We start from the raw sequence: 14,303 nt of genomic DNA, 5'->3' as shown, positions 1-14,303 counted from the left end.
ATTCAGATTCTGGATGGAGATCTCATTCTTTTCCACTCCAGCCCAGATGACAATTTTATTAGTCACCGAAGAGGCAAGTCGGTTCTCTTGTACCTCCTAGACAAGGCCTTTATTATTGTTCTAGGTGGAGCAACATTATGGTCTATGAAACCACACACAATCAAGGTTTTTGTACAATGAGCACCCTGATTTGAATTATTTCAAGGTCATCGCAGATGTGGTGATCGCAGACAAGAAAGCAACGCGAAGAAAAGTAATCGCCAGAGTCGGACAATTTGGTCAAGATGGGAAACCGGGTTTGAAAATAAGGTCACTGGCTCAGGGCCAGGCATTTCGGTTTTGCCCCAGGATCAGTGATTTAAGTGGGATGACAAAAGTGGGATCGGGGATTTATAAAAGTGTTGTGGCCAAAGATAAGTAACTAGGAATCTTTTTAAAGAGGCGTAGCCTATGTTTATAATTTAGTCGTTTAAAACAAGTAAACTAAACTCTTGTGCATGCCACCTGACGAGTATTTTTGTGCCTCTCTGTGAGTTTCCTGTTAATGCATCCATACATATTACACAACAGCGAAAACATAGAATTAAAACAAACCAGACCTAATGGCTTTGCCAGCCTTTTTTGCAGGGACATATAATTGAACAGCAAGGATTTTGTTGTGAATAATTAGTTGTAAATGTTTCAACACTGAAAATGTAAGGATGTCAATTAAAGATTTCTTGTAGCAGGGTCTGTAGTCTGCAGAGTGTCTAAATCACTCCTGTTGTCGTCCTCAAACCACTTTCTTCTGCAGGCTCTCACTCTGTTAGACACTTAAGCCCTTTTCCTCCCCACACCTCTTCAGTGATCAGGTGGATAGCACCCTGGAAAGGCATTACTCGCCTGTTCCCTCCTATTCCTTTTGTGATGCCTCAATGGGACTTGAACCTGGTTCTCACGTATCTGATGTGCGCTCCTTTTGAGCCTCTTCATAACTGTCTTTTGCGGTTATTGGCTCTGAAAACTGTCCTCCTGGTGGCCAACACCTCCGCTCGGCGGGTGAGTGAGCTCCAGGCTCTTTCCTGCAAACCTCATTTCCTGGCGATTCATCCGGACAAGGTTGTGCTTCGACCGCTTCCCTCCTTTCTACCAAAAGTAGTCTCTGCCTTTCATCTCGGGCAAACTGTAACTCTGCCCACTTTCTTTCCTCCTCCGCACCCTTCAAGAGAAGAGGAGAGGCTCCACCGTCTGGACCCAAAATGTGCGCTTTCGTTTTATCTCAATCGCACACAACAGTTCCGGGTGGATGACCAGCTCTTTGTTGGCTACGTGGGCGCCAAGAAAGACCGGGCTGTGCACAAGCGAATTATCTCCCGATGGGTTGTCTTGTGCACTAGAGCTTGTTACTCTCTGGCAAAAAAGGAACCTCCAGTTGGGCTGCGCGCCCATTCTACCAGGGCGACAGCACCTACTACAACGTTGGGACGTGGTGTCCCCCCTACAAGACATCTATCAGGCAGCCACTTAGGCCTCGTTGCATACTTTCACTAAGCAATATTGCCTTGACAGTCTGGTCCGGAGAGACGGCTTCTTTGGCTGTTCAGTACACCATGACCTTCTGGTGTAATCTCACTTCGCAGACCCTCCACAGGGGTTGGTATTGCTTGGGTATTTATTCTAAAGTAAGGTATCTATCACTAACGTGCCTCTTTCAGATGCACAAGTTACTTGTGTAACGATATATCTGTAAGAGACATTAGTTAGTGATAGATTCCTTTCGCCCGCCCATCCTCCACGTTCTGCGAACTGTTCTCTAGGGTTCAGGTCATCCCTTTCAGGGCTCTAGTTCTATTGCACCAGTAGTCGGTCTCTGGCATAGCTCTGCGCTTCTGGTGCGGAAAAGTTGTGTACAGAACTGATGTCAGCGCGCGTGGGCGTGTCGAAGTAGCTCTGACGATGTCATGTCGGCGGTCACGACGCCAGCGATGTACGCGGAGCCGTACGACGACGCCTACCAACGCGCAGGGGTACTGCTGACAAACTTTCCGGATCCAGTCTGACGCCTGGGGATATTTTAAGGTAAGGAATCTATCACTAACTGTCTCTTACAGATATATCGTTAGACAAGTAACTTGTGCTTTTGCTGTCTCTCGTCTCCTTATGACGATGGAGAGGACCAGGCCTATTATGTCCAGGCTTAATGCAGGACCTGATATCACAACAGCACAGGATGCTCCCAGTGTCTCTTCTCCTCGTCCTGCACTAGCACTTTGGGACGTTGGAGTTCATGACTGTATCGGTACCTCATTAAAGCATAGGGTGTTATTAGAAACTTTGTATTCACTTATGCACCAGCACCATGAGAATTTATGAATCACGATTGCTTTTGTTTACCTTTGTAACTCATTCTACTGAGTTTATGAAATGTTTTGGCTGCATCGATTTTATCAAATATTTTATGATGCAGCTTTGATCTAAGCCGGTTTTATAGCTTTTGTGGTGTATGCTTGTTTGATCTTAATGATTTCTTCTTTATTTTATTGCGGTTTTATGGTTTACAGCCAAAATAAAGATTTGAATTGGTATTCCATATGATATAGTCCTACTTAACTGGTTACTGCACTTCGTTGTCCAATCTGAGATTTGGTGTATAGTTGTGGTCCTGAGCTAGCATGGCTGGAGGGAGAGAGAAGTGGAGGGATCTGTTGTGATGGGCATTTCGATTATCATCCCATATCTGAGCGTCTTTGTGAGATGTAAAGAAGCAGCCACATTGTATAGATATTTGAGACTTGCAGTGGTGGACTAAATTAAAGTCCTCAAAATTGTTCAGCCATGTGTGATAGATCTGTCCAATTATCCCATGCCTGTTTATTTGGCGATTGTTGGTTTTCTGGCTGTATAGTGCTGGTGATGGACAACCCTCAAAGCAGATGTCTTATGTAAATTTAAGAGGTATAATTTACAATTTGTTTCTCACCGCTGCAAGTTATGGTTTTAGTATTATGGAGGGCCATAACTGTTATATATGGAAGTACATATTATGCCACAGCGAACCATAGATTAGCCCTCATTAGCTTACCTGATTATCGAAAGCCGTTTGCTGGTTGGGTTGTTTGCCTGAGGATTGAACTGTTCTGGGCTCTGTTGCCGGGATGCGTGGGGTGCAGTTATCTAGGAAATAGCCATGGTTTCAACTGTCTTCAGAAGTGTATATGCTCCTGAGTGCTTCTAATGCTGTCTGGTTACGAGTTCCATATCTGGGCGGCTTGTACTGAAAAATCAGTGCATCCTGCCGATTTCTTACGGCAAGGTGGTATGATAAGTCTGTGGCCTGGAGCGCAGTGTCATCTTTGGTCTGTATTGTTTGCATTTAATTTGTAGGTATAGCGTTCCTTTTTCTTGGGAGGTGTTGTGGACAGTGCAGAGTGCCTTGAACATTGACCATTTAGCTTTAGGCTGCCTGTGGAACGATTGCAGGACTGCAGCAGTTTTCCCTTAGTTCAAGGTAGAGAAGAAGCCTTTTGGATGCGTTATATATTGCATATAATGAATGCGGGTGCACCAAAGTATGGGCTGTTGCCTTAGTCACTTGCCCAACAACACCCGGTTTGAGAGGTAGACTTTGTCCTTCAGCCAGTCTTTGGCTGCTGGGAAAACTGCCACCTACCACATCCCTCCCTTCCTTGTCCTTTATATTTTCTGCGCAACAGTGGCATGAGGAGCCCTCTTCCTCTAAATACACAAAGCCCACAGTGTTCTGAAGTGGCAGGTTACTAGGTGCTCTCACTTCTTACCGGCCTCTTGAAAGGGCTTGTAGACCTCCCAAAGCCGCACGTTTTGAGTGCAAAGTGCACACACGCCCTCCAGTCAGTGGTTATCATTAAGAATAAGGTATTGGCATCTTCTTAAATTCCCAATGTGACCCTCAAAAAAGCATGGTTACTCACTCTTCTCCTTCCAATAAACTTAACACTGCTTATTGGCCTACTTATTCACTGCCAAAACACAATATTGAAATTAAATACCTGATTCTGAAGGTGAGGTTGGACATGGGTTACTCACAGAAAAGTGGTTGCTCAACATCTGTGTAGTGGACATAATGAAGTCGTTCAGGAGATGTACCTAATCTCCCATCAAAACAGATCAAATAATTAAGTTGGTGGTGGGGTGACAGTTATAATTGACAACAATATAACTGTTTCTACATGAACAGTAGCAAGCATAAGAAACTGAAAATCTTCTTATAGTACTGACGTACTTCAAAACTCTCACAAGACCTACCCTACCTCAATATAGGAGTTCCTTTCCTTCCATGTATTATGATTTAAACTGTTCCTTAATTGCCTTGTGCGCTACACAAAGGATCATTGTAGATTTCAGGCAGACAATGAATTGGCAGCTTTCAAAGGCAGAGACATTTCAGATTGATAAATATCATAAAATGGGACTTAAACTATCAACCAAGTATCAACAAAGCTCAGTTGTTGGATGTTATCTGGATCTATGAGATTGAAATAAATAACCTCAGAATTCTACCTTGCATTTGGTCCGACCTTTCTCATTACATTCTCAATCCATCTTCCACATAAAAGTGCCACTGTTTAAAATAAATAAATAAGACCTGATTATTTGACAGTGGAATAAGGTTGAGCTTGATGATTTGATTAAAGCTCTAGATAATGCCTCGTGCTAAACCCTTTCTGTCGAAAAGCAATGTAAGACCCTCAATAATTGGCTATGTTATGCAGATGATGCACGTTCTGCAGCAATTCCCAAAACTATTAATAAATTGGAGAAAATCAGGACCTTGTTTCTCTCAAGAACTGACCCTGGCCAAAATGAAATGTGAATATGGGCAGACATGACTAAGAATTTGTAACACAGACCCAAAACATGAATGTAAACGGACAATTGCAACTTATAGATGCCTTGTTAACGGCACTAAACAAAGGTGCTAGTCCAATAAAATCATCATCACCACCACTAATCCAAAAAGTCTTTCAAATAGTAGGATTGAAGAGATCAGTCCTTGTCAGGAAGCGTGTAACCAATTAAATAATTACTTTATTGAACATAAGTTATAAGAAATGATATTGCAAAAAACAGTCACTTTCCATTAGCTACCACTGACGTTATAAACTCCTCATGCCTTTCTTAAATTTCTCTTTTTCTCATGAAGATCTCTCCTGAACCTTATCTTGGGTAAAATGTTGCTCCTATTCAGATCAGTCTGCGACAGACCCTAAAACAATTTGATAACCATTTTAATTCTTCCTTACCTATCACTTAAATTCCTCACTAGAACAAGTCCCACCATTGTTCAATCTGCCATGGTTACCTCAATACTGAAAAGGTTCTATCTAGCTTCCAACCTATATTATTACTAGTAGGGGGTCAACTTTCTGGGAGATCTCTGTTAAGCAATTATGTAACCATCTCCAAAGTGTCCATTTTCTATGAAACGCTCAAGCAGGTTTTGCCCTTCACATGCACGGATCCCTTTATTTCCATTATAGTTGAGCTGAAGCCTGAGTTTGATCAGAGACTATCAATGGTTTGATCGTATTGGACGTGTCTGCAGCATTTGACATTGTAGATAATTTTATTCTATTTGATTTCCTTAAAGCCAGAGGCATTAATGGTACTGCACTGAAGTGGGTCAGGTCCTTCCACACACAATGTACCTAATCAGTTAGGTACATACATTATCAGTGAAATATGGAGTTCCCCAAGGCTCACCCCATTCCAACAACTTTTGAACATCCTTGTGAGTCCATTAGCAAAAGCCCTTCTAAATGGCCTAATAAGAACGTTTATCTACACAGACCATATAGATGTTCTGATGGTAATCCTACTATGGGACTATCCTTGCAGCAAACCATGAAATTCATATGGACATGAATGAGCAATAGCGGTCTTAAACTGAATCTGGATCAAAGCACATAAGTGATAAAGATGATTTCTGGCTAGATAATTATTTGTCAGCTGAAATGGGTCTTCTAACCCCCCCCCCCCCCCCCCAACAAAATCTGGGAAAAGCCTCCAAGTCCCAAATAAATAGTTGACTATCTGAGTCTAACCAACTCTCTTCTGTGATCTCTGCCTGTATGTTTAATCCAAGGATTCTTAGAAAAATAATTCCCTTTCTAACGGAAGATGGTAAAGACTAGTTGCCTCAGCCCTCATTGGCTAGTACCTTGACTCTACCAATTCTCCTTACCTTGGGTTTTTTTTTTTTTTTTTTAACTACACAAACTTCAATCTGAATATGGCCACCTGCATGATTTTGAGGACTTCTAGATTTTCCTCATGCCCGCCGAGTAGACTCCCACCTCTTCTGCTTCCAGTGAAACAACAATTCTATTTGACACTGTACATTCTTCATAGCGCCCTTGAAGGATACGCCCCATCTTTCATTGGAAATCACCTCCAGATCTAGTCTCTCCTGAACACTATGCTCATTCATGGTTAATTTATAATTAGCTGCAAAATTTAACATAAGCAGGACAGGTGCCGTAACTTCTCGCTATGCTTGGTCAGATTTTAGAATTCTCTGCCTTAAGACATCACATATGAAGCCCCACCTTTTTACTTCATGTTTTTCTGAAAGCTTTGCTATTTCAGGAAACCTTTTAATCTTCGAAATCGTCCTACCAATTTCCCGTTCCTAATTGTCTAGTGCAAAGAAATCAGTGGTGATCGTGCATTGTATACAATTTAATAACATCCCAGCAGGACATTAAGTCTGAAAGTTGCTGTGCATGAGAAGAAACTACAACTTGAGCATTAATTGGGGCCCATTCCACTTCAGAAACGATGACCTGAACTGCATAGAAGTGCCACCTATGTGCACTCACATCAGTTCCTTTCTCTCTGCATCTCCTTACGTGGATCCAGAACTCTGCTTCTCTTCTTTCTTCACTTTGTGAACGGATTATGCTTTACAAACTTTTCGAGAGTACAAGGAAACATGTAACTCCCCCTCCAAGGCCTGCTATGACTGTGCCCAGATGAACCCAAATGCCTTTTGTGAACGCAAGGTGAAGCTTTGTGGTGAATCACTGCAAGACTCCATGCAGTTCCCACTCCAGGTCTTAGTCTAGACTCTAGAGTATGGCCCAGCTCCAAATTCATCCTCACAGCAGATTACTTTCATGGGACAATCTTTGTGTAAGTCAAAGAAAAACATAAGATGTCCAAGCAGGACTCAGCCCCTACTCTGCAGGAGGTGCAACGGATTCACCGTACTGCCATCTCACTCCCATTCCACTGAGGAGCTGATACAGTCTTAGGCCCCAACGAACCCCTTCCCAGGTCTTTTGGGGACATCAAAGCTATTTGAAGCCTTTGAAAAGGCCATGCTTCGCATCTTTGGCACACTGCCGGAGTCATCTGATGTGCCTTTGGGCCCCAAGGATCCTCAAAGGTCTCTATTTGAGTTACCTTCAGTGGGTCTGCCCTTGACACTGTGTCACTTGTACATGCTTCTGTTCCGCACCCACTTCGGTGCCGACTTTGTGTTCGCCGCCTATGCCAGTCCTATGAATGCCTACACCACCTCTGCCGAAGGAGGAGCTGCAGCCCATTGTGGTTTCCGATTTTGAGCCAAATTAATCTTTACCTTGACAGAGGCCTGGCAAAATTCTGATGTGGTGCTGCCAATATTCAACCGATCAGACTCCGATACTATTCCACTGCATCGCAGATAACATGGAGACGAAAATGGAAGAGAGAGAAAATATTTTGCTCCCCAACCCCAATTTTATGATGAAATCAGTCAGCACATGGACTTACAGGAGGCTAGTGATTGGATATCTCACCAGATTGTAGTTTGGTGTCCCCCACTGGACCAGCTATGAAAGTGAGAACATTTTATGTCATTGTGATTCAGAGGGCTGCTGAGGTCTTTGACTTCCACTTCACCGCAGTGCAGTTGAAAACAAATGATCTCAGTCGTCATTCACCTTGGCCAGGCACAGATGAAACAAACATCTTATGTCCTTCAACAAGGCTCTCACAGGCATGTTATTGGGCTTGTGGGCAAAACCATGCACTGGCCTTTCAGTCAATGGACCGGGTCACCTGGAGCTGGTCAGTGGTGGCTGACAACTTGACTTTTAAACTCCACATATAACACCTGAAAGTCTGGTGGTGGAGGCATCCATTAGCCAGATCAGTCCGAACGCCTCTCTGACGTCTGCTCCCGATGGACTCCAAAAGCATGGAAACATTCGGCAGATATGTTCTCCTTGAACAGCCTTCTTTCAGGTCAGTTAATGCCAAATGGCTTCTTGGATGTTATACACGTATACCTGTGGACATGCTTAGTGAGATATTAACAGCAGTCTCAGACCTATGGACTTCTTTAGCCCAAAACATTCAGGATGGCTGGAATGTGCCTCTGGGGATGTGATGAAGGAGGAAAGAGGCCTTTATCGTATCTTATATATTTGCCTGCTTAATGCCTTCCAGCGCAAGCAAAAATTAAAGATGCTTACGCTGCCCATTTTCTCTCTGTGCTGGCTCTGGGCAAATGGATGGTGGCATTCGACCTGCAGGATGCCCATTTCCACATCCTCATTCTGCATGCCCACAGACACTGCCTGTTGTTGAAATTGGGCCATAAGCATTTTCAGTTTTCCGTGGTCCCATCCGGCCTCGCTATGTCACTCGTGTGCTGTTGGTGGTCGATGTCCATCTTCAGAGGTCGGGGTGCCAGTCTCCTAACTCGACTGGCAGTTGAAAGTGGGCTCACCAGTAGGTCGCAGACCACCTCCAGACAACTGCGATCCTCTTGACATGGTTAAGGTTTTTAATAAACTTGTCCAAGTTACACCTGACTGCTCCTCAGCATCTTCCATTCATGACTCGTCCTGGATACACTGCATTTTCGGACCTTCCTTGCGGATCAACAAATTCAGAACATTTGGGCTATGATCCCTATGTTTCATCCTCTGTCCTGGGTCTCAGTGAGGATGGCTCTGAAATTTTTTGGCCTGCTTGCCTCCTGCTTGTTGACCTTACAAGATGACATCGGTCTGCTTTGCAGTGGGATCTGAAGTCTTGTTGTGGGTCTAGCACCAGAGAAACCTGTCGCATTACATTCTAGTTTCAGAGGAGACTGCAAAAGATTTGCACTGGTGGCTGCTCGACAGGCAGTTGGACCAATGGCAGACCCCTCTCCCTACCTCACCCAGAGCTGATGGTGGTGACTGATGCGGATACCTACCGGCACATCAATTTTACTTCACTTGGGGATGAAAGCATTCCTACCATCCATCTATGGGGGTTAGTTTATTTTTTGTCTTTAAAAAAAAAAAAAAATTGTATATTGGTTTCCAAATGTACAACATAGTTTCCCCCCCCCCCCCTCAACTTGCCATTTGTAAAATCGTTATACACGTTCACCTTTCATTTGTAATACTGCACAGAGTGCCACACATTATCTTATCAAAGATGCAACCATCAAATATCATTGCCCCCTCTAAATATCTGCCCCACATACCGCTAGCAACTAGGGGCCCGGTGTGCAGTGGTGAAGGTCTATCTAGGAAGCGGACAGTTCATGTGCTGGGCTGTGTAGTGTCTACGTCTGGCTCAGGTGAGATTGCCCCCTCCATCTTAGGAAGGATGTCAAAGGTTCCCATATGGCTTTGGGTCTCGATGTTTGGGGCAGTATGAAATATCAGTGATCCGCGTCAGCAGCCCATCAGGATATTCTTCACATATCCCAGCAGGCATATGATGTGGTCCGGCAGGACTGTTGCCCCAGTGATGGCGCTAATCGTGTCTCTTATCTCGGCCCAAACACGCGCTACCATGCTAAGTGCAAAAACGTGTCATTCGGACAATGGATTCGAATACATTGTGAGTCAATCATCAGGCCGAGTCTGTGGAGATGTGTTGGTGTTCGATACGTCCTATGTAAGTAGTTAACGTGTATCAGTCAGTCTGTAGTTGTGAGAACACTGTTCAGTTTTGGTGCAGCAATAGAACCACTGTGTTTCTGGTATCTCAACGTTTAGCTCCCCTTCCCGTGCCATTTGGACCTTCGTTGTGTCGACTGTCAATGCTGACTGTTAGTGTGTAAAGCATAGTGAAATGTTTACTCGATAAGGTAGTTGTGTGAACAAATTCTAATGCCGTAAAAATGGGAGGTGGGGTAGGGAAAGACTCATGAAGTGTGTGGCAAGTGGCTCTGATTTGATGGTATAATAGCATGTCCGAGAGTGTCAGCAGTCCTGTGCCGGTGTTAATTAGGCTAGTGAGGAATTCGCTGCCTGGGTATAGATCAGCAAATGTTTTGATACCCTGCGTACCTGCACGCCTAGCTGCTCCTTTATCTTGTAGAGAGGGGGATAGAGGGTTGTCTGCGAGGGAGGCTGTGGGTACAAATGTTGCTGCAAGTCCGGCTTGCTTACGGAGGCCAGCCCACGCTCAGAGTACACTGTACTGATTTCGGCTTTGGGAGCCTTGTTTTTTGGAACACCGCAGTTTTTAATGGCCACGGCAGTACCTGGTCATGTTCAATCGCTACATGCGGCTGAAACTGGGTGGGGTGCAGACAGTGGTTTAAGAATTGTGCCCGAGCGCACAGTGCATATTGCTTTATGTCCGGAGCGCCTAGTCCACCATGTGCGGGCGGCAGGGTCAATTTCTAAGACACTCTAGGCTGTCGAGCTTCCCATGTAAGGGTGATCAAGTTGGTGTGCAGCCGTTTAAAGAATTGTACATTGAGTAGAATGGGGATATTTGAAAATAGGTACAAGAATTCAGGAAGCACAACCATCTTAGCGATGGCTATGTGGCCAGTTAGTGACAGTGGAAGTTTGATCCACAAATGGACTCTGGTTTCCAGACAGTCTATAGCACGCCCATAGTTCGTCCTCCACAGTTCTTCAGGATCTCTACTAAGCCATATGCCCAGGTACTTGACAGGCTCCGCCGCCCATTTCAAAAGATATATGCTGCTATTTAGGGAGTAGTACAGTGTCAGTGGAAAAGAATCGACTTGACCAGTTGACCTGAATTTGAGTATCCCTCGAAGCCGACCGCATCTATGGGGGTTGATTTAGATCTTCACAGAGAACACTATTGCTATGCAGTATTGCATCTAGCAGGATAGACTGGCATTCTGGGCTCCTTGCCAAAAGGCCATGCACATTTGAAACTGTCTGGATCGTCGGGGCATTCCCCCTGTAAGTACATCAACTACCAGTGTCTTTAAATACCGGGTCTCACGATCTGAATAGACTGTCTACCGGATGATGAATGGCTACATCCAGAGCTGTGGCCTAGGGCTTATTCCAACAATGTGTAGACCCCTAGCTCGTTCTCTTTGAGTGCAGTGTCAATATTTCTGTGCATTGGAGTAGCCAAGAAGACTCTCGGATACACATTCCATTTAGAGAGGAGCACAGTGCTCCTATATGCTGTCCCGTCCCTACCTCTCCTGCCCTGATGTCTAAAGAAGATCTGGAACTACCGGTCTCAAGTCATTCTAGTGGTTCCCCGAATAAACGCAGTGTGTGTGTTACCTGGAACTCTGGGCATGAGCATTGCTCCTCTCTTCGGGAGGATCTTGTATCGCAGCAACAAGTCGGGGCTTGCACCGGAGTCTTCACTACCTACACCTTCATGTGGGGTGATTGAGTGGCAGAGGTTGACTGCATTCACTCTGCCTCCCGCAGTAGTACGTTTTATTTTGATGATCAGAAATCCTTCTGCAAAAACTTGATGTGGTTCCCGTAACACAGACCTGTTACAAGCCAAGCTGTTGGATGAGTTGCTTTTTGTTTTGTGTTGTGCCCAACAAGGGATTACTGTGCGCAATATAAAAAGGGTACCTTTTTCAGCCTTTCTGCAGTTACCAGGCAATTCCTCTTTGTTCAAATCAGTTGTAATGTGTTTCCTTAAAGTTTAGGTCCATATGTACCTCTTCCCCGACCCCCCCCCCCCCCCCACGCAAAGCCTTTCATGATGTCCAATTGGGATTTTAAACTTTTCCTTACTTTCTTTATGTGGATGAACCCAGAGGAAAGCATGGATTAATGTATTGAGTTTATGCTGTGGTCTTTTGTAACTGTGGGATGATTTGGGGAGGCAGGGGCATTGTGAACAAGAACAATTTCACTCGACACTCACTCAACTGTCTGCTATTTCCCTGCAGGAGGAACGAGGAGGTGACGCATATAAAGATCCAGAACACAGGAGATTATTATGACTTGTATGGAGGTGAGAAGTTTGCCACCTTAGCCGAACTTGTGCAGTACTACACAGAGCAGCATGGTCTACTACGCGAGAAGAATGGAGATGTCATCGAGCTCAAGTATCCACTGAACTGCCAGGACCCTACCTCTGAAAGGTACTGTCTTTCAGGCTCTTGAAACCATGCCAAATTTGTGTGAGCTGTGTCCAGTGTGTTGCCCTTGAAATACCAGAATGGGGGACCAGCCTCTGCCAACCCTTGCAACTGTTACTCTATGCAAGTGCACTATTCCCAGAATCTTATTGTTCAGTTTTTCAATTAATGCTTAGTTTTGGCACCAAGTGGAGACTTCAAAATACGCCTTTAGTGGTCTTTCGTTCTGACAGACCTTGACCCTCTGCCATTGAAGCTGTGTTTTGCAGCAAAGGCCATGTTTGGAATGTAGTACCAGTCTAAAGTTGTAGTACTTTTTGGTTGTAATCTTTATGGGGTTCTGGCGACTGGCATTAGCCCCGGACGCCAGACCAGTGTCTTTGACCAGTGTTCTCAATGTGTTCACTTTTGGCTCAGAGCTTGGCTGAATTTGGTGACTACAAGTGGTATTGAAGCTGTGCTACAAATGTTTGTGTCCAGTGCCTCTACTGTCTTACTGCTCCTCTTTGTTGGGATATTGGTAAAATAGCTAATTGGAAAACAAAATCAGTTACTTTGCTGAAAATCACACTCCCAAAAGATCCATCAGCATTTGAACCATCTTCAGTATCTGATCTAGAAGCAAAGCTGGGTTTGCTTGTGAAAGCAACTCAAGGATATTTAGGGCCCCAGCATCATTAGCAGCTGACAGACAAGGAAGCGATGGGATGACTGTGTTCCTTTGATTCTGAATGAAATGCTTACTGGGCAGACATGGATGATCATGAATTGTTGACATATCTTGCTCTTTGATGGGGCCTTGTCCCTGGCATTATATGTTACCAGTGAATGGGAAAAGTGGGACTGTCGGCCATAAGAGGACAATTATTTCCTTTAAAAAAAAAAGCCCAGTGATGCAGAGACCATAGTGAAAAAATATTCTAAGTATTTCTAGGCTGGTTGCACTATAGGTACCAATGCCAAGTAAGTGTCAGTAAACCTAGGTAGGCTATGGTAATATTATCCTCCTAAACGAAAACAGAAAAAGAACAGAAAATGAGATAAAAAGGTTTATAGCATGTCCCATCATGGGCGTAGGATAGAGGCGGTTTATCTTTCCCCCTCACTCAGATTTTGGAGTGGGGGTGAAGCGGGACAATAATCCTCCAGATTTTGAAGTGGAAACTGGAGATTAAAGCGTGCCAGAACATAGGCCTCTGAAGCTTTGATGCTCATCTCCTAAATTGCCTTGTAGTGCTGTTAAGTATATGTGCAAACTCTGTGGGAGCGTTGCATGATCTTTGTTTTGTTAATTATTTAATTGCAGTCATTGAGATGACATCCCCCTCCTAAAATAATGTGGTTTACCAAGCGAGGTGAGCTAGCAAAGTCAAGGAAGACTGGAGATCCTGTTATATGTTAATGTTGTTATGACTTTGCTGCTTTGAGAGAGAGAAGAACGATTTTAGGAAAGGCTCAGCGCCTCAATGACTGTAATTAAATATTTAGCGAAAAACAAAGAGGCTCCCAGAGTTACTACTACAGCATCATGTTCTCACTGTGTTTGATATTCTGTGTCTGTGCAAACATTCAAGAAAGAAAAGCACACACACGTTTCCTCCTCCGCTGTCTACCTTGTCCCAGTCATTACACATTGAGCACCCACTCCCTGATAGCAGAAGTTTTACCCAAGCTGGAAGTAATTATTCCCACCCCAAAATGACTTCCACTTCCTGTTACTTCCCATGAGTCCTTAAAAGTGGAATCTGACCATCCCCGTTTCCTGTATTTTCAAGCTATCCATGCAACTTGATGCAGAAACTCTCAAATGCGATCTGTTGCATAGAAAACCTGTACTCTGACGAAGACCCCTGCTCAAAGTAATGCAGATTATCGGTCAGCAAGCAGGTGATTACCTCCTCGTCCCAGTCCTTACATGTTAAGCTGATACAAAAGCCTTAAATTCAGCCTCCTGCAATCC

The 14,303-nt window shown here is 44.3% G+C and overlaps 1 protein-coding gene across 2 annotated transcripts in view; it reads left to right on the top strand.

The window, feature by feature from the left end:
- Positions 1–14,303, top strand: part of LOC146868301 (tyrosine-protein phosphatase non-receptor type 11-like) — a 248,597-nt gene that overhangs the window by 108,096 nt on the left and 126,198 nt on the right. For both annotated transcript variants that reach the window (XM_085609654.1, XM_085609656.1), the window contains exon 3: positions 12,152–12,346. In XM_085609654.1, the coding sequence (XP_085465780.1) occupies positions 12,152–12,346 (195 nt within the window). The remainder of the gene's footprint in view (positions 1–12,151; positions 12,347–14,303) is intronic.

The sequence above is a fragment of the Triturus cristatus genome, chromosome 1_2, assembly GCF_964204655.1.
Source record: "Triturus cristatus chromosome 1_2, aTriCri1.1, whole genome shotgun sequence".
Classification (NCBI taxonomy): domain Eukaryota; kingdom Metazoa; phylum Chordata; class Amphibia; order Caudata; family Salamandridae; genus Triturus; species Triturus cristatus.
The sequence above is the reverse complement of the archived record's forward strand: the minus strand, read 5'-3'. Positions and strand labels throughout refer to the sequence as shown.